Source organism: Lissotriton helveticus, chromosome 12, assembly GCF_964261635.1.
Source record: "Lissotriton helveticus chromosome 12, aLisHel1.1, whole genome shotgun sequence".
Taxonomy (NCBI): domain Eukaryota; kingdom Metazoa; phylum Chordata; class Amphibia; order Caudata; family Salamandridae; genus Lissotriton; species Lissotriton helveticus.
The window spans coordinates 282,896,680-282,917,464 of NC_136073.1; the positions used below are offsets into that span (position 1 = coordinate 282,896,680).

The 20,785-nt window shown below is 48.4% G+C and overlaps 1 protein-coding gene across 2 annotated transcripts in view; it reads left to right on the forward strand.

Moving 5' to 3' along the window:
- The window catches only part of ABCC12 (ATP binding cassette subfamily C member 12), a 1,077,363-nt gene that overhangs the window by 460,062 nt on the left and 596,516 nt on the right, over positions 1–20,785 (forward strand). For both annotated transcript variants that reach the window (XM_078670535.1, XM_078670536.1), the window contains exon 6: positions 4,406–4,639. In XM_078670535.1, coding sequence (XP_078526661.1) covers positions 4,406–4,639 — 234 coding nt within the window. The remainder of the gene's footprint in view (positions 1–4,405; positions 4,640–20,785) is intronic.

Genomic DNA, 20,785 nt, shown 5'->3' on the forward strand with positions numbered 1-20,785 from the left:
TTCTACCATTCTATTTCCATACACTCCATTGTCCAATTCTATACTCTTCTACTCTTTAACATGTTTCCATATGACATGGCACTCCATTCTAATACTTTACTACATACACTACGCCACTCCACTCCACTTCATGCCACTCTACTCGACTACACACCAGTACACGTTATTTTACTTTACTCAACACGATAACAAAAATATGTTTCCTTTCTGTGTTATTCAGTTATAATGTGATTAATCACAATAATATATAGTGTACCATAGGAGATCTAGGGGCATATGTACGTAGCCGTTTGTGATTCGCAAACGCCGAAATTCGGCGAATTTCGGCGTTTGCGAATCGCAAACTGCGTTTTGATATGTAGGTGCCACTTAGCAAAATAAGGAATCGCAAAAATTGTGATTCCTTATTTTGCTTATAGCATTTAAGGAAACGCAAAATGGAATCGCAATTTTGCGATTCCTTAAATGCTGTGTAGGGGTGTTTAAAAAATTGCAATTTTTGCATAAGGAATCGCAAAATACCACCTAGTTCAAGTAGATGGCATTTTGCGATTTCCTTAAAAAAAGCATTTTTTTTAAAAATTCAAAGTGCCATGTGGCGCACAGACATGCCCTTAGGGCATGTATGTGCGCCACATGTACTTACAGGCACATTTCAGGGGTGCAATAGGTGTCCTTTGGACACCCTGGCACCCTTGGAATTGCGATTCTCAAATTGCGATTTTCACACAGAAAATCGCAATTTGAGAATGTATCCCCATTCATTCCTATGGGCCTTCTGGCCCATAGAAATGAATGGGACACTCATTCCTTAATTGTGATTCGCAATTTGCTAATCGCAAATAAGGAATGTTAAAGATTCGCAAAAAAAATGCGAATTTTTACCTACATTCCATTTTGCTATTCTCAAATAGCGATTCCTTAAAAATCGCTATTTGGGAATCGCAAAATGGAAATTACCTACATATGCCCCCTAGTTATAAAGATATGTAGTGACACATGGAATCATATTCTTCATTTTTTTTTTTTTAAACACAGAATTAAATAATAATCTGTTTAAAAACACTCAATTTGATGTAGTTAAAAACATGAACATGTACATAGTACTACACAAATGAAAGGTTCCACATAGAGATATCTCATTTCAATGAGACAAAAAGGGTTTTTTCCCCCCAAATTGCATTCAATGTTATCCCCTTCATTTACTAATGCATTACATATAAAAATTATAACAATTTGTGTAAAACAATACAAAACCAAAAATTTAAAAACGTGATCCTTGTGTCGACGCGTTTCGGTGTATCTTTTCCTTTTGAAAAACAACTTCCTCAGGACTGGATATTTAAAAACATTGTTTCTTCATAAAACCAATCCTTTTCATTTAAATTGCTAGGGATTCAGGTCAGTTAACCTGTAGTCGTTTTTCAAGCTTGTATCCCAATGTGGACAGGTCTATGCAATTAGGATCTTTATTTTGCGATCCGCCTGGAAATGGTTGCTATCTTCTTATTATACCTTCCCCCTTCAACTTGACAATAAGGTGATATTGTATGGTCCCTTTTATTGAGGGTACTGTTCATCACAAACGCTCCTTTGTTCAGAGGTCTACTGTTGAGGTCTGTTTTTCTTTTTAATAATTAACCCTTAGTAGTCCGTCAGCCACCAATTTATACACTTTATGGTAGGACTTGGACCTATTTCGGCATGTAGCGTTTACACACTCGGGCTTTTACACTCCACTCAACTCTACTCCACTGTAAGAGACTTTCCTTTACTCTGCTTTATGCTAATATATAATAATAATCTACTCTATACAGCTCCAATGTTTGGCACACTTCGATACTCTATCCAACTACACTCTACGACACTCTACTATACCTTATGCCATTTTCTGAATTTCTACTCCTGCCTATACCCCTACACTCCACTGCATACCACTATACTATACTGTATGCCACTTTGCAACACTCTACTCCACTCTGTGCCACTCTACGATACTCCAGTCTAGTTTGTGACACTGTATGTCACTGTACCCCACTTTACTCCACTCTACTCTATGACACAGTATGACACCCTACTCCACTGATCCACTGCATGCCACTCCAGCTTATGCCACTTTATTCCAGTGTTGTGTATACCACTGTATGCTAATCCACTCTACCACACTCTGCACCACTGTACTGTACTGTACACGACTCCACTCAACAAAATTCAACTGTCACTCTACTCTACTGAAGTCTCTTTCACTTTCCAATACGGTACCACTAGACTCTACTGTACAGCACAGTGCTCCAATTTATGACACTTTACTCGACTGTATGCTACACCACTCCATTGTACTGCACTCCCCGCCACTATAGTCTAAGGCATACCACTCCACTCTAAGACACTCTACACTACCCCACTCCAGTGTATTCCACTATACACCACTCTAATACACTTATACCACTCTACGCCACTGTACCATACTCTGCTTTATGCAGCTCCACTGTCCAACACTCTATTCCACTGTATGCAACTCCACTGTATAACACTGTGCTACACTCTATGACACTCCACTCCACTCTATGCTTCTACATTCTAGGTCACTGTACTACACTGTATGAAACTTGATGACACGCTACTCAGTTTCTCTCTACGGCATGCCACTCCACTATGTGACATAGCGCTCCACTCTACAACATCCTCCTCCCCCATACTCTATGATACTCCACTTGATGATACTCTACTCTATGACGACACTCCACTTCACCCTACTCCACTCTATGACAGTCTACTAGACCATACTCTAATGTTCGACACACCAGTCCACTGTACAAATCGCTGCTCCATTGTATGATACTTGCCCCCACTATATGATACACGATGCCACTACACTATATAATACTTACTACACTGCATGATACACCACTGCACTCTGCTCTACTTCACTCAATGACAATAGACTGTAAAGAATTCAACTTCACTGTATAATACAATACTCCTTATAACAACTCACAACATTGGACTCTACGGCTTCAAACACATTTTTATTAAAATATTTAAAAATCTAGTTAAAACAACAAAGGTTAAAGCTTAGTTACAGTAAAGAAAACTTTTTCCCTATACCAGCTACGCTTAAACTACACAAGCTTAAAAAATTCTACAGTTATAGTTATAACTTTCATTTGCAATTTATCCACTGCTTCAAATTCTTATAAGAAGCGAACCTTGTTACACACTCTTTTCAGCTTACAAAACCAGACAACACTAACTAAGGAAGTGGTTGTGTGGGCTTGTGAGTGGGTGTATGAGAGGTTGTATAGGGGTGTGAGTGGGTGTGTGAGTGCATTGCCCATCCCTCAACCCTAAATATAACCTTACTTTCCTTTACCACTACCGGTCCCAAAACCCTAAATTTATGCTTGCCTCTCTTTACTACTGCCCATCTCTAAACCCTAAATTACCTTTACACGCCCTTTACCGCTACCGCTTCCTACACCTAAATCTTTTTTTTAAATAACATAATACTTATCTCAGTAAGGTCTTCTTCACACTGCTTAATCGCTTGTATGGTGGCAAGGATTACCTGTGAAAGTCCTGGTTTTAATCTTAGTATTTGAATGACTTCCCCACTTAAACATCTTGAAGTTCAAAATACGCTGCCTATATACATGAGAGCTGAATTTTAATCCCAACATTTATGCCTCTCTCTTTTCTTTCTTTATGACAATGAGACGAAAAACCATGACTGTTTCTATTTCAGAGTTACTGTGCACTTGAGAAGAGGAAGGCAAGTTAAATTGACTAAGATAAGCAATCTGTACCAAGTGTTTAGTCTTCTACCATGGGGATGTGTTCCTAAGCACATTAATCAGGACTGGACCCCCATTTATCACGGTATAGACGTTGTTAAGATGTCAGAAAAGACAAGCACTTGGTTAAAAAAACACTTTTTCAATTGCATATACATTGCATTAGTGGTGACATTAATGCCTATGACATCCCAAAGGATCATCAGACAAATAGAATGTACACAGGTGGTCCTTTAACGATATATAATGGTATATGCATTCTAGAGCGCATTATCAGGATATACTTGGCACTCCCCAAGTTAGGTATCCTGAAACAGAAGCAAAGGCGGACAAGTAAAATAAATAGTAATTCGTTCACTGATACTGCCACCTAGAATATTTGTTCATGGTATTAGAGAAAACTTGCTAAAAGGTTTACAGCAAGCAATGAAAGAAGAACACATCTAATATCTAACAAAGATGAAGTTTCCAAACTATTATAAATTATAACATAAACTGAGTGTCGTGGCCAAATGTACTTTGTAAGCCACCAAGCAGTATGATACAACATTCTGTCATGAAAGTTAAGGCACCCATTATGATTAATTGATTTTTATATTTCTCTTTTCTAGGCAGTGATTATGCGTAGCATTCTGCAGTACAATGAAATTGAATCCAATGATGTTGTCTATGGCATTGGACTCTGTCTGGCCCTCTATTTTACAGAGCTGGCAAAGTCATTATTTTTCTCCTTGTCCTGGGCAATCAACTATCGCACAGCTATCAGACTGAAAGTCGCTATCTCTACATTGGCTTTCGAAAAGCTCATTAAATTCAAGACGTTGACACACATTTCGGTTGGTGAGGTAAGCAGTGAACGTCTTCAGCATCACTATCAATGAATGTTTAGATACTGAGAAGCACAAAGAGTGGGTCTTTTAGCATTTGATTTGAAAAATGTGTTAACGATTCTGTATCATTAAGCGAATATCTTATGGGACTGCTCTGACATGGGTCCCCTAGGGTTGTATTGTTCCAATAATGAGGGGGTGAGTTTGCACTGATCAGATCCTGGGTGCAAACTCAAGTACAAGCTGCACTTGAGTGGATGGATCTTTGATTCGCATTGAGACTTAATATCAATGTTTCGACAATATATTATTAATGACAGTGAAACACAATTTGCCACACAAGGCTGATGGAGAGTAATACATTTGCAAACCATCATGATTTATTAGTAGATAAACAAAGTTACAATATAAATTAATCTGATTAGTCATAAATCAGTTGTCACCTCATAAACGTGTGGATTATATATTCCAAAGTGAATCAAAATAGCAACTACAAAGACAAGCTATTTAAAGATTGCCACATGCAAATCAAATAAGATTGAGTTCCCTTGAAGGAAAATCCTCTAATACTAAGCTAAAGATTTTACATGAGGTTGGGGTAGTTTTAAGAAGCAGGTGTTAACCTTCAAAGCTTCTGAAAGCAGAACATAATGAAGGTTTATTCAGGCAAAGGAAATATATTTGTTCAAGAGATTAAGTCCAGGATCATGAATAGTTATAGAGTCTTAAAAGAGGGAAAAAAGGGGCGTCACCTTTCTGAAGAGTAAATAGGAGCATCTGAAGTTAAATAGATCAGCAATGCACAATTAAAACATACGATTCAACAAACAGCAACACAGCTTGCAGTTCCCAAGAGGTGGAAACCAATTAAATCTTGGCCTTCAGGGGGGCGGGCCTGAGGCGTCAAGATGGCGGTTGCACTTTGAGAGTGCTACGGACCCCCTCCGTCATCTGCCTTTCATCTCCCGCTAGCAGCTGCCCTCGACCTTCCGCAGTGGTGGCCGGAGCTCCCATGTCCCGGTGGCTGCCCTTTGCTCCCGGTCCTGAGCGGCTGCACATTAACCCGCCCTGTCTGTGCCGCCCTCCGCCCTGGAGCTGCGCTCCGCAACATGGCAGCCCCCTGGGGAGGCCTCTTCATGCATTGGTGTGCTGGGCCTGAGTGAACTTCCCCCGGGCCTCCCGATCTCCTCTTTCGGGGGTAACCCAGCCTACCTCTACCTCTGGTGCACCTGGGGGCCGGATCATCCTGGGTCTCCGGAGAGCGGGACGAGCTTTGCTGCGGGCCTGCCTGCCTTGAGGGGGTGAGTGTTGGTGGGCTGTGGGGTCTGGGCGCCCGACTGCGCCGAGGTCGCGGCCGTCCTGCCTGCCGCCCTGCTTTCCGCCCCAACCTGGTGTTCCTCGGCTGCCATCCCCGGGCAGCGGCGGTGTGTGGCGGGGTGCATAGGAGCCTGTGGGGGCCCCCTGTGACTCTGATAGTCCGTGATCATGAGGCGGAGGAGGTAAAGAATCGTCCTGAGCCGTAGGAGGAGGCTTGTGCTCCGGCCTACATGTCCGGGTGGTGGGCCCCAGCGTGACCTGTTCGGGCGGCGAAGCTTCTGGGTGGCGGGGGGCCTCCGCAGGTGACTGCCTGTATCCTGCCAACTTTCTCCGTCCCTCTAGGCTGTCTCCCTTGAAATCGGCTGCCGGATCCGGCACCGATGAGACGCGCCGGGACCCGCCTATCTCTCCTGGGCCTTTGACCTTCCCTGGGCTTCTGCGGGCCGGGCCTGTTGTGGGCCTTCACCTTCCTGAAGTCCCGCGAGTCCGCCTGATGGTCAGCCCAGCCTGCCCGTCACAACTGGAGCCGGCTGCCTGATCGAGCGGTGGTGTGACGTGCCGGGGCCCGCCTGTCCCTCCTGTCCCTCCTGGGCCGTTGATCGACCCGGGGCTTCCTTGGGGCGGGCCTGCCTTGGGCCTTCATTCTCCTGCATTGCTGGGAGTCCGCCTGACAGTGGGCCCGACCTGCCTGTAGCGACTGGAGTCGGCTGCCTTGTCGGGCAGTAGCGGGGTGTGTGGGGGCCTCCCTAATCCCTGGCGCTCCTGGCTTCCCCGGGCCTCTGGTCTCCCGGCTCCTGCATGAGGCGGGGGGCTGGCGGGCTCCTTGGATCGCGGCACTGGAGATCCCAGCTACTAGGGCTGAGGCAACTATCACCTAACTGGGGCTTGGCGCCTGGTACTCTGCGCCCCGCCAATCGACTTGAATTGGGCCCTGCACCCGGTCCCGGCCCCGTGGATCACTGGCCTCGTGAAGGGGGTGGACCCCATCCGTCCTTCAACACAAGACTCTGGTGAGTGCCAGGGGTGCGGGTGGCCAGCTGGAGCCACGGGGGTGCATCGGGGTGCCTTGGTTGTTGGGCGCCCCCCTCCCCTTCCTCCCGGCTTGGTGGACGCATCCCTGTCTCCTGTGGTTGCTGTTGAGCCCTCTCCGCTTACTTGCTCGGCCCTTTCTGCCTTCGGCTACTGTTGTCGGGTGGCAGCTGGTGGAGGAGCGCACCCCTGGTGGGGCCGTCAAGGGGGGTTGGCTGCATGGGATTTCCCCCCCCCATCCCCGGACTCGTCTCTGCCGGCTGGGAATGGAGGGGCATTGCCGGGCCCCCTGGCCATTGCATCCGCCGCTCATCAAGGGCCTCCTCTCCCTTGTGGACCCTTCTTGCTGTCCCCACTGCCTGGGGTAAACCGACTGTCTGGAACTGCCCTACACCCATTGTGTGACGTCTGGGAGATGTTCTTCCCCGGGCCTACTTGGTTGTCTGCTACTTGGTACTCCTCCTGTGTGGGGCAGTTATCCTGACTGTCTACGGGCTCTCTTTAGGAGTGGACGGTGTCCTGAGAGGCCGACCCAGGTGCCCGGGCCCGAGTATCGACGGTCTGGGTGCCGGGGACTCCCCCTCTTAACTTGGTGCTCGCTGGCCCTCCTCGCCTGTGTGACGGTTGCCACCGCCTTCGGTGATGATGGGTGGACCCAGCGCCCTGCAGACCCCGGCCTCCCAAACCCAAACAACGATGGACAAATTCACTACAGGCGACCTGGAGCCGGGGGGGGGGCTGCTGCTCTGGCTCCCGATGTGGGGGATCTATCCACTATCCTCCAGGCTATTGGTGCATCGCAGACCTCAGTGGAGAACAAGATTGGTGAGGTGCGGGTTGACATGGCCCTGATTCGGCAAGCAAAACGGAGCAGATCTCAGAGGCACCTCTCTCCACGGCTGAGGATGATATAGGCCAGCTCAAGACCCAGATGGCTCGTCTCCAGATTCAGACCTCGGACCTTTACCGTCCGGCCGAGGACGCCGAAAACAGGGCGCAATGAAACAATCTGCGCCTCATTGGGTTTCCCGAAGGAGTCGCGCAAGGACACAGACACATTCGTTGAGAATTAGGTGCGATCATGGATGCCGAAAGACTCCCTCTCCCCATGGTTTGCCATCGACCGTGCCCACCGCTCTCTGGACCCCCGCCCCCGTCGGGAGCTCCCGCACGGCCCATCATCCTGCGGATCTTCAACTTCCGGGACAGGGACGCTATCCTCAGGGAGGCCTGGAAGAAGGGCCCCTTGTCTTTCTAGAACAGCAGGATCATGATCTTCCCAGACTACACCAGGGAGGTGCAAACCCAGTGTCGCATCTACGACCAAGTTAAGCAGAAGCTCCGTAGTCTGGGCCTCCGCTATGGCCTCCTCCTCCTGGCCCGCCTTCAAGTAATTTTTCAGGACAAGGCCTTTTTCTTTGACAGTCCCCAGGCAGCTTTGACCTGGCTCATGGAGGAGCGCCCTCTCCGAACCACCATGGCCTCCTCCCCTGCTCGGAAGGTGCACACGCAGCCCCGTCTGCCTGCACCTACGACCCGGGGGCGCCGCATTAGTTCTCGCAGGAAGGGTGCTTGCCGGGGATCGGCCTCACGCTTCCCTGGAGATGTGCCACAGCTATCACCTCCTCGTGCATCGCCCAGAGGGTCTGTATCTCCGAGCTCCACTGGTTCCCGGATCGTCCTGCACCACGCCCCGGACCCCCCGGGGGCCTCATGCCCGGCCATCTATGACTCTGACTTGTCGCGGAGTCCTGTGCTCCGAGGTACTGAGGGTAGGATGAGAACTGACCTTGAGTGGCTGTTACATGACGGTCCTATGCTGATCTATTGACTGCCCCTGTGGTACCGTGCCCCTTTCCGGGCTCACGCGTATGTGGGGGTCCATCACCACCAGAACATGCTCAGCCACTTGCGTTGCCTGAAAGCTACAACCTCAGTGCGGGACTTGGTCTTCCTGTTTACTTGTTCCATCTTGTATAGCTGTTAAAGATTCCGGTTCAGCTGGATTGCTGAGTATTTTTGGTTGTTTTTCAGGGCGACAGATGCTTCATGTTCCGAAGTGTAGGTTGGGGGGTGTTGGGTGGAGAGGCAGGGTGGGTAGATGTTGTCTCTTGATGGTTTGTTATTTTTAGCCGCCTACGGGCTGCTAGTTTTTGTTTTATTTGGCATCCAGCACAGTACACGCGCCACTGCTCGCAACATGGCGATTCACATACCATGTGCAATGTATCCTGTTGCTCCGGCTGGAAGTGACCTCCCCCGGGACCCAGGCATAGCAGTAGTAACGTTCCACACACACTACCCGCCCATATGATGCCCACTCTACACAGACCCCTACACATTCTATTGTGGAATGTTAACGGCCTGCTTGACCGCGTCAAGCAAACTACAGTTCTCCGCAGCGCCCAATGTCACGCTCCCAATATCCTCCTTTTACAGGAAACGCACCTCCTAGGCACCCAATGCACCTTCCTTGGAAGATATGGGTTCGATAGGGTCTGGCACTCTGGCTTTACTCGGGGCTCCCGGGGGTGGCCATATTGCTCCGCAGGGGTCTCCCCTTTTGGTTTGTCCCGGGTTCAAAATGACACGCAAGGCCGCTATGTGGCCCTGACCAGTAAAATTGAGGGACACCCTCTTAGTCTGGTGTCTCTCTATAGTCCCCCCCACTGCCATGCCCAACGTGCTTCGGTGACTCACGTTCCGGCTCTCTGCCGTTTCCAGGGCCTGACGGTCATCGGAGGAGACTTTACTGCCGTCATGCACCCCTCCCATTATTCAACAGGTGTCCCCTCTGCACCCCGCCTGGCCTCTGCTAAGTGTCTGTCTGATTGGTCCTCCGCCCTGGGTCTCTGCGATGTGTGGAGGGTGTAGAATCCCTGGAGTCCGCAATACACTCCCACTTCTGCAGCTCACCACACCCTCTTTTGTATTGACTTGCTTTTGATGCTTGCCCTTGATTGCTTGTTGGTGTCCAGGGCCGCTATTCTGCCCAGAGGCATATCGGATAAATCCCCTGTCTCTCTCCGGCTTGAGAATTCCTTTGATGGGGTCCGCACGACTTGGAGAATGAATGCCTGTTTTTTGCAAGACGAGTACTTTGTTAACTCATTTGGCCAGGAACTGACGAGCTACTTTGAGCTCAACACGGGGTCGGTCTCATCGCCAGGCACTCTGTGGGAGGCCAGCAAGGCCACCATAAGGGTGGTAGCTAGGGGCTTAGTTCACGTGAAGCGCAAGGCTCAGGTCGCCCACCTAGCAGAGTTGGAGGACCAGGCTGCCCAGCTGGAGTCGGCTCAGGGGTTGACTGGGGGTGAAGAGTCCGCTCGGCAGCTTGCGCTGCTGTGGGAGGAGATCTGACAGGTCTTTCTGAAGGCTGCCAAAATGCTATGGCGCTCTTCTGTGGCTCGGATATATGGATGGGGAGATAAAAATGGCAAACTTCTCCATAACCTCATTTCTTACCCCAAGGCCGCCTGCATCTTTCCTGAGGTCCGCAATGGAAATGGGACCCACCACTGCACCTCATGAGCTATTGCCCAGGCCTTCACAACGTACTATGCCACTCTCTACATGGCCCGACCCCAGAGGCTTTGCTAGCTACACTGCTGGCGGAGATCTCGGAGTCTATGGATCTCCCCATTACTCCGGACGATGTCCATGAAACCATCTCTCACCTACACTCCTACTCCGGTAAGACGCCGGGCCCGGATGGGTACCCGCAAGAATTCTATGCGAATTTTCGTGAGTCGCTGACCTCGCACCTGGTAGAACTATTTCGCCACGAGGTGGACAAAGGAAACTTTCCCCCTGAAACGGACGTGGCCACTATTGTGGTGCTTCCGAAGACACAGCCCCCTTTCATTGACCGCGCGGACTATCGCCCTATTTCCCTCATTAACACTGAGGAGACAAAATCTTCGCTACTATCTTAGCCCAGCGCCTCCATCCCTTCTTACACGAGTTGGTCCATTTGGATCAATGAGGCTACATGCCTGCCGGGGTACGTGCATTGTATTCGTCGCCTCCACCTGGCGCTTGCGCATCGACACCGTCTCACTCCATATTTGGCCCTACTCTTGATCGATTATGAGAAAGCCTTCGATACGGTGGATTGGACCTACTTGGATGAGGTGATAGAGGTGATAGAGGTGATGGGGTTCGGCTTGCCTTTCCGGCGCCTCACTCAGGTGCTCTACTCTTGCCCTAAAGTGAGGTCCTGGTCAACGGGGTACTATCGGAGGTCTTTCCTACCCGAAGGGGCACTCGCCAGGGTTGTCCGCTGTCGTCATTCCTATTCGCGTTGGTGATGGAACCCCTGGCCTCCCTTATCCGTCAAGACCCCAACATCTGGCGCTGGACGTGGGACCCATTACGGATGGACAAGATTGCCCTATATGCGGACAATGTCCTTTTTCTGGCAGACCCCGAGAACTCCGGCCCGCACTGTTTGGAGGTTCTCTCCGCTTTTGAATGAACCTCAGGCCTTCGGCTCAACCCGGCCAAGTCCACCCTAGTTCCCCTCCACCCATCCCGTGCCTGTTTCGATTGGCAGACAACCCCTTGCGCAGGGAATCCTTCAAATACCTGGGGATTTGGGTTGCCCTGCTTCCCGAGCTTGATTGGGCCCTGAACATCACACCTCTGATCACCAAGGCCAGGGCGGACCTGAAGAAATGGCAGGGTCTTCCCCTTAACCCCCTTGGCAGAAGTGCCCTTTTCAAGATGATGGTCCTCACCGGTTTCTTGTACATTCTGCAGAACATCTCCTTTCACCTACCGGCGACTTAGTTTAGAGAGTTTGACGATGTTCTCACCCGCTTTTTGTGGGGGTGGAAGATCACGGATGTCCTTGGCACACTGCCGAATACCACCTTATGACTGAGGTATGGGAGTCACTAACCTTCATCTCTGGTACCTTGCCACAAAACTTATTGTGGTTCATGACTGGTTCACGGGCGTATCAAGTGGAACTTCAGACGATGGACTTTCCACGACTCCAGGACTACTTGTATGGGTCCCCCGTGCCGCGCGAACTGCCCCCATCACTCGGTCGGTCCTCCTGGCTTGGTGCACTGCCTTACGCCATACAAGGTGGGATCAGATGCTTACTAGGCAGACCCCCCCCCCCCTGTGGCATGGCACATGGCTGCAAGAGACCTTATCCCTCCAGGATTTCCACCAATGAGATTGCATAGGGATCTCGCTTCTCGGGGACGTTTGGGTGGGGGACCATATCAGAACATTTGCAGACCTGCAACAGCGCTATTGTTTCCAACCCTCCCAGTTCTACAAATACCTGCAGCTCAGGCACGCTCTGGGGGCGCACCTACCCTCCCCCTCCTCCCTTCCAGTGTTTAGTCCCCTGGAGGCGCAGGTGATGATGGGGAATCTGGACAGGGGTGGGGTCTCCCGGATATACCGTTCCCTTGTGAACAACACCCCATGACCTTGGACGCGCTGCAAGCCCATTGGGAGGGTTGGCTGGGCCCCTTGGAGGAGGTGGATTGGAGGGACGCCCTTATTGAACCTAAGAACCTGATGACCTCGTTGAAACTGCGCTTAGTCCAACTATACTACTTGTACAGGGCTTATCTTACCCCGGTGCGCCTTTATAAAAGCCCAAGAATGCCCTTACCCGGCCTGCGGGCATTGCAACCATGCCTCCGCTGATTTTTATCATATGTTGTGGCAGTGCCCTACCCTTGCTTTCTTCTGGGCGGGTGTGGAATTGGAGCTCTCACAGACCTAGGGGTGGACCGGTCCCCAAGATCCCTTGCGCCTGATTTTAGGTGTGTTTGTAGGCCTGGACGGCTCGCCGGCAGACAAGCGTTTCCTTGGGACAGCGGTGGCAGTAGCGAAGCAAGACATTGCGGTGCTGTGGTCCCAGGCTAAGCCACCCACTGTACAGAGGTGGAGGCAAAGGGTTGACTGGTGTGGGACTCAGGAGGAGCCCCTCTTCAAAGTCCGGGGCTGCCCTGAACTTTTTCAAAGGATATGGGGCAAGTGGTTCAACCTGAGCTCTTGAGCGGATATGGACTGTTTATCTTCTTGGTCAACCCTATGTATGAATTTACCCAGCTATTTGATTAGCCGATCTTTAACGCTGTACACATGTATGCACTGTACGATATTCTGTCTGATTGTGATGCCACTATGAATGAATTAATGAATATACACTTGTATAGTGCATGGCTACCCGAGGGCATTCCACTATGAATTTGTGTTGTAAAATGTCAATAAAATTGATTATCAAAAAAAAATCTCGGCCTTCATTGATAAGGTGTTATAATCCTCGTACTTAGGCCTCGCACAAAGGGAGTTTACAGCTGGTCAGCTTTCAGAGATATAGAAACCAATTTATTCAGTTCCTGTGAAACTAACAATAATAACATTTTCGAATAAAGTCAAACAACTACAGTAGTTTAGCTTGGCTCAAGAAATGAATAAAAGAGTGAAATAATGCATGCACACAGCGGCCAGAATCTCATGTTCTTTGTTAATATCAATTATTTGATTTGAGCACTCCCTCAACTATGGCCAAGATAGCTTGAACACACTTAAAGTAAGGTTGATTATAACATGAGTATTGATGACTATGATAAAACCTAATGTGGAAACCACATAATAAGTGTGTGCAACTTTTCACCAACATTTGTATGCAAAGTCATAGAACATCACCCCTGCATCAATTAGTATGAACCACAGAAAAGTATTGATAGGTTGTAAGTTATTGCACCTTGTATGACTACACCAATCTACAGCTACATCAAGAGCACTTTATTGAGGAGCACTCCCTTATCAAGCTAAATGTATAGCTTATTTGACTTTTACCTCAAACCTACTATATCAACCCTACATCAACCTTGATTTCTTGTTTCCAATTTACATTTTTTTCTTTCTTCCTTTTTAAATTTGTTATTTATAGCTCTATTCCTTATATGTGAACTATTTATCTATTATTATTTACTGGACTTGATGACATCCTTCTATTTTTTTTGTATCTAATTGAAATTATTTAAATGAGACACAATTTTATTTTCATTTATTTTCTCATTAATTTACCATTACCCTTATTTTTTCCTAACATTTACCTTTAAAGCTTGCCTTTGCTTTTGTGGTATCTCACAAGGTAGACATCACAATGTGATAAGCCACAGTGTCAGACTGATTTAAACTCTTGCCTATTATAGTTGCCATAACCTCAGGGGCGCTAGGTGGCGCACAAGCGGAATGGCCGCCATGGTGTGAAGCTCCCGCAGCCTAGCGCCGATATCCTATAATTAATCTCGCCTCTACGAAGATATTTGCCCTGCAATGTAGCGGAGTGCGGAGCCAAGCACCTGGGGCACCTGCACACCAAGTCTGGAGAGAAACCGGCGCAGAATGCCGCGACTACAGCCTGCGGAGTGAGGAGCTGAGATGAGTCCCTCCACGGCGTTGAACTGCCGGGCGGGCATAGCCAGCATGCAAGTACCACGGCACCCACGTGGCGACAAGGCCTCGGCGCTGAGCGGATGACGGCAGAGGTGCGGTGAGTGTCGGCACAACGGGACGGGGGAGCGCAGGCTTCACCTGCTACGGAGGGCCACAATAATTATAGAGGGCTGTGAGTGTGCAGCTCGGCGGCTCCTGGACCTGGGATCCCACATGGTGTGGCGTATCGGACATAGGTGACGGCCATAGTGCGTATGCACCTCTGAGGCTGGACTGTGGGGAACGCGGTGCGTATGGAGGTAGCACTCTGTGGGCTCCGCACTAACAGAAACGCTGATATTGGAGGTGGCGCGGCGCTATCATACAGCGCTAAATCATTGTACTGTGCCCCGTTGTGGAGGCTTACGGAGGTGTCACTCGGGCAGCAGGATAGGGCGATCTATATACAGGAGGATCTGCACTGCTGATTGATCGCCTCCCACGTGCCCCTCTGAGCTCTGCGGCATAATTGCTGGAACATTGGGGATCCAAAGGCGGAGGTGCTGGCTATCTGATCTGCATGATTTGAGTGGCATACTGCATAATACACAAGACACACACTACCTGTCGCCTCCCTCACCCCCGTCCCCTGTGACCGACGACATTGTGGATCCGAATACGGGGGTGCTGGCGGCCTGAACTTCACGTACTGGGTGGCATACTGAACACTACGCTAGACACACGCTGCTTGCCGCTCCCGCCCCTCTGTGACTGGCATAATTGGCTCTCTTGTGATACACATTGGATGTGCACTGTTGACAAACCATAATGGGCAAGCCAGATACACGCCAGCCGCGCCTCACCTTTGACACGAAGAAAGGCCTGCGACAGCAGACCACAGAGGTAGATAATGGCCCAGAGTGCGCATCGCAGAATTCGCAGCCTGTATTGGGAGATGGCAAGCAGGCAATCCTACAAGAAGTAAGACAGGGATTTGCGACTATGGCAGATAAGATGGAGACCCTATCTACGCGCATGGATGCACTGGTACATAAACTTGATGGCCACGAGAAGCTCATTAAGGAGGCCGAACACCGCATATCGGAAACTGAAGATAACACAGACCGCCTCCACAACACGGATGGACAAACTACTCAAAATAATAGCCGTGAAAAATGAAGACATTGAAGCGCACAGCCGAAGGAATAATATACGCGTGCTAGGCATTCCGGAAAGTACCAACACGGGTAAGATGGAACAGTATATGGAGAAACTGTTGTTGGAGGTGGTGGGTGTGGAACTGCTATCCCCTCACTTCATTGTTGAGAGGGCCCATCGCTCTCTTGGACCAAGACCGCCTCCAGGTGGTACCCCCGGACCTATCATCGCGCGATTTTTGAACTATAGGGATCGCGATGTGGCCCTCAGGGTGGCAAGAGAAAAGAAACAGCTGCACTTCGAGGGAGTACCATTCACTATGTACCCGGACTTTACCACACATGTACAAGAGGAACGGTGCAAATTCCTTTCAGTGAAACAAAAACTATGACAGGCCCAAATCGATTATGCTCTTCTTTATCCTGCACGCCTTCGGGTCACATATCAAGGCAAACAAATGTTCTATGTCAAGCCTCAGCAAGTTGAAGACTTTTTAAAACAAATTAAGAAACAGAAAGCTGCATCCTCAACACAGGCAGGCTCGCCGCGCTTACAGTCACCATCTTCTAACTGATAGCTATATCAACAGTTGGGTATAAGGCAGATCACTTGCTCGCGGGGGCGGGCGCTGCCCTGTGCCGGAACTGACTGTATCTCCAACATATACATTTCATAACACGCTGGGGCACTTGATGGACTGGTCATGAGATTCTCCCCAAGGGGGCACGACGATCGACAGCGACCAGGCACCCCTGAGGCCTATTAGGGGACGTGCTTGAATTCTTAGGCATTCCCTGAACGGCGTAGGGTTAACCATGGACCACCTAGTTGTTTCTTTCCTCCCAACGGGTGATCCCCCCCTTTGTCTCGCACGAGACCCGGTCACTGACCGTTAAAGTTTGCAGTACTGGTTTGTTTATTGGGTGTAAGGGAGGAGGGTGGGATGTATAGTGCTGGCATGATTGGGATGCTTCAGTGGGTGGAGTGGTAGGAAATTGGGTTACTGTATATGATGACAGACAGAATTCATGTTTTTTTCTTTTTTATTGTGCTTCTCGTGGTACCAGGTTGTGGCACTGTGTAGCATGGTGCTTTTATAGTCATTGCAACACACAGGGATATGGTGGACAAGGTGGATAGAAGTCAAGTGAACATAATATCCTGGAATGTTAGAGGCCTGGGAGACCCCAGGAAGCATAGGCAGATATTAGCATATTTAGACCGACAACAGATAAATGTGGCACTGCTTCAGGAAACCCATGTAGACCCACGTTCCCCGAGCACATTCGCCAGTAAGTGGGTGGATGGCAGGTTCTTTTCATCATACTCATCTTATGCTCGGGGCACAGTCATCCTGATAAAAAAGTGAACTCCCTTTGTACTGGCGGGTGTATTAACTGATCCCCAGGGACGTTATGTGATAATATGGGGGCGCCTAGGTAGGGATTCTGTAACCATAGTTATGTGCTATGGCCCCAATGTCGACGCACCTGATTTTTTCAATGTCATATTGGGTAAAGTCGCAAGCATGGGGTCCACACATATAGTCTGGGGAGGGGATTTCAACGTTGCCCTCAACCCTGCCCTGGATCGTTCTAACACCTCACCGCATCATTACACTAATTCCCAAGCATCCATACAGGGCATAATGGCTGAGGGGGGATTGCTTGATAGTTGGCGTTACACCCACCCACAAGTCAAGGAGGGCACACACTTTACAGTGCACGCTGGAACGTGGGCAAGGTTGGACTACTGCCTACTCTCCAGAGGACTGGGCCACGCAATTCAGAGAGTGCTTCACCTAGCTAGAACGTTTTCTGATCACTGCCCCGTAAAGCTTATACTCACACTTCCAGGCTACAATACACCTAGGCCTAGCTGGCGGCTACAGCCCACTGCCTTATTGGACACGGTATTTCACACTGAGTTGGGGGAAGAGATACAATATTTTTTTCTATGAAACAAGGGTTCCGTCAACAATGTGGAGCCTGGGAGACCTTTACGGTCACAATTAGAGGGTACTGTATGGCAAAGAGTTTTGGTGTACTCAGGGATATACAAAATAGGCTTTGAACGCTAGAACGGGACCTAAGAGGACTGGAGGTGCAGATGGGGACCGGGGAGGCGGGGCAGGTACAGACAGAATTCATGGAGAAACTGTCCGATTACGAGGATACCGCGGCCCGCGAGACAAAATTTAGAGGATGGTATTGGGTGGCCCAGAAATATGGGGAGGGCGAGCGGCCAGGGAAGGCACTGGCAGAAGTGATCAGGCGCCCACGCTCTCCACTCATGTCCTGGAAGTTAAAGGGCCAGGGGAGTCCGTCTATAGAGACACACCTGATATACTTAACACCTTTACTTCTCATTATAACACATTGTACACCATGCAATGCAGTGGACCCTTGGATTTGGACGGCTTTTGGGGGACATCGCACTAGGGTGGTTAAGTGATACACAGAGGAAGTTCTTATGTCTCCCATTTGAGCTGGACGAAATTAGAGGGGCGATTACACAACTCAAAAATGGGAAAGCGCCAGGTTTAGATGGAATTCCCGCCGAAATCTAAAAGCACTACATAGATATCATAGCCCCTGTTCTTCGAGAAGTTTATGAAGAATCTCTTGAAAGAGGAATACTCCCCCCCTCGATGCATGAAGCACTGATTACTTCTCTTTTGAAACCAGGGAAAACCCCGGAGACTTGAGATTCCTATAGGCCACTCTCACTCATAAATTGTGATACAAAAATATTGGCCAAATTGTTGGCTAACCGACTAACCCTCCTAATGGATAAACTCATATTACCCGACCAATCGGGATTCGTCCCAGGTAGGGCCACAACTCACATATCTCCGCACCCTTTTTCCTTTATTACAGAATGTTGCACCCAAGTTTTTTTAGACGCCACTATGGAGTTTGACTCTAGCCCGGCACGTGCGCACTGGACTGCAGAACTCGGTGAGGAGGTCACTGACGAACAATGGGCATACTGCTGTCTTCAAACTTCACAGATCTCTGCCAGTTGCAGATTCCGAGTCATACACTACAAATTTTTACATCGCCTCTATTACACCCTGGCTAAGAAATCTGACAATGATCGCTGTGAATGATGTGGGTGGCCAGAGGCTGGATTTCTTCATTTAGCGGGGAATGTCCGAGGGTACAAGACTACTGGGAGCAGGTTCATGTGGCATTGGAGAAAATGACGGGCAGCACGTTTGAGAAGGAACCGCTGGTGGCAATCTTGGGCTACACTGCAAAGATACCCCAGTCACATCGCAAATTCCTGGCGGTGTCCCTTCTATTAGCAAAGCGCAGAGTGGCATGTCATTGGGGCAGAGGGAGGGCACCGAAATTCAAGTCCTGGCTGGGCGACTTACTTTACCGTCAGGAGCAATCCACCATTTACGCTGAGACACTTCCACTGGCTTCTAGACCTGGGGATATCTGGGGCCTGCTGCAGAGCTATCTTCTCTCACAGGATGCAGACGGGTCGGACACCGCCCCTCTAGAAGTTGCGGTTTAACTGTGGCGTATAGACAGCCCTTGTGAATCCCCCCCCCACTGACATAGATTAATGGCACTCCCTCAATGTAATGACTTTGTGCATAGACTTTCCCTGCCTCGCCATTATCGCTACATTATCTTCAGTGATGTGCCTTGCTATATTTTTTATAGGGTTGACCTTTATGTCTCTGGAACTGTGTATATGATGCTCCTAGATCTGCCTTACCCACGTTGTTGCATGATATCTGAACACCTGATGTTACAATATGTGAACAAAGATCTGTCCGCTTATTATGTCGGATATTGCTGCCGCTTGGTATTAGATGAGAATGCACTATGTATTGAAGTCTGTAACATTTACGATGCTTGGACGTAAGTCTCCTCAGTGTCTTTATTTTCTCTTGTTTTTTCTTTCTTTCTTTTACTGTCATTGTAATGCTCATTGCCTGAGATGAAAATACAAAAAATAAAGGTTTTACATAGTTGCCATAACCACCTGTGCCTTGGAAGAGGAAGTGAATGTAAATGGTGGCCATATTGGACAAGCAAAGTGTTTGTTGTATATATAGAACATGATTCTTTAAAAAAAATGCAATATGGCCATCTCAAGGAGACAATCTCAATTACACACAGAGTGTTCCCTGCGAGACCCTCAGTGTTTCCCCTCACCAATATAGATTTCAACACTCAGTACAACTCTGACACCCAACAGGAAGTTTGATTTATCAACCTCGAGATAAGAAGCTATTTGTGTTAACATGATACCTACAGTGTAGAACAGGAAAACAGAACTGGATGGTAAGGAATTTTGCAAAAGGTGGTGACTGAAGGGATGCATTTGGTGAACTATTCGACTACTATCAACAGAACAGTTAAGGCGTCTGATGGAGGTAATTCTACTAAGTAGTTCATTGATATTCACTACATGGGAGAGGAATGCTTAGTCCTATATGGTTTACCTTACCTGGATTTAGATTGAATACATGTGATATAAGATTGTATTTACTGTTTTACTTCTTGTTGGGTCTGAGGCTGCCAAAATGTGTACATTATGAGATCTAGAGTTCATTGAACATCTGGGTTTTCGGCACATACAGTGTCATGACACCAGTATGGTATTTGTAACTTTGGGAAGATGTAATTATGAAGACTTGATGATTTTGAAATAACAATCTTTATTGTTTTGCTGAAGAGTTTCTTTGTCTTGGACAATCTAGGCTTCTATGTCAATGCATTGTTGAGACTGTATGATTTTTTTATAGACTGCTATCTCCTTTGAGGTTACTATCAAGATGTATGGTAAACCATTGGGTTCATCATTGTAATTCCCTCACTTGGAAAATGTGTCTGCTTTTCCATATCTATTTCCTTGCTGATAAATCTTCTTAAAGGTACATCTAGAGAAAAAAGAGCATACAACATTCATGATGATGGCTGGCACACATGGCTTTTAGGATGCCAAAATTCTTAAGGACCGTCCAAACAATTTCATGATTTGCACCTTCTAAATAGTTTCTTCAATGAGAGACAACATTTTTAATGGTGATTTGTTCTGTATCATAAATTTAATAATGCTGTTCAGTGGCTGTAATGTTTTCAGAATAGAAAAAACTAGGTACAGGATATCAGTGTTTGGATCGCATTGGGCTAAGGGGTGCCAATTGATGTGGCAAAAGCATCATTTTCCACTGTATGTGGTATTTCAATATTTGGATGTTTAAGAATGGGGGCT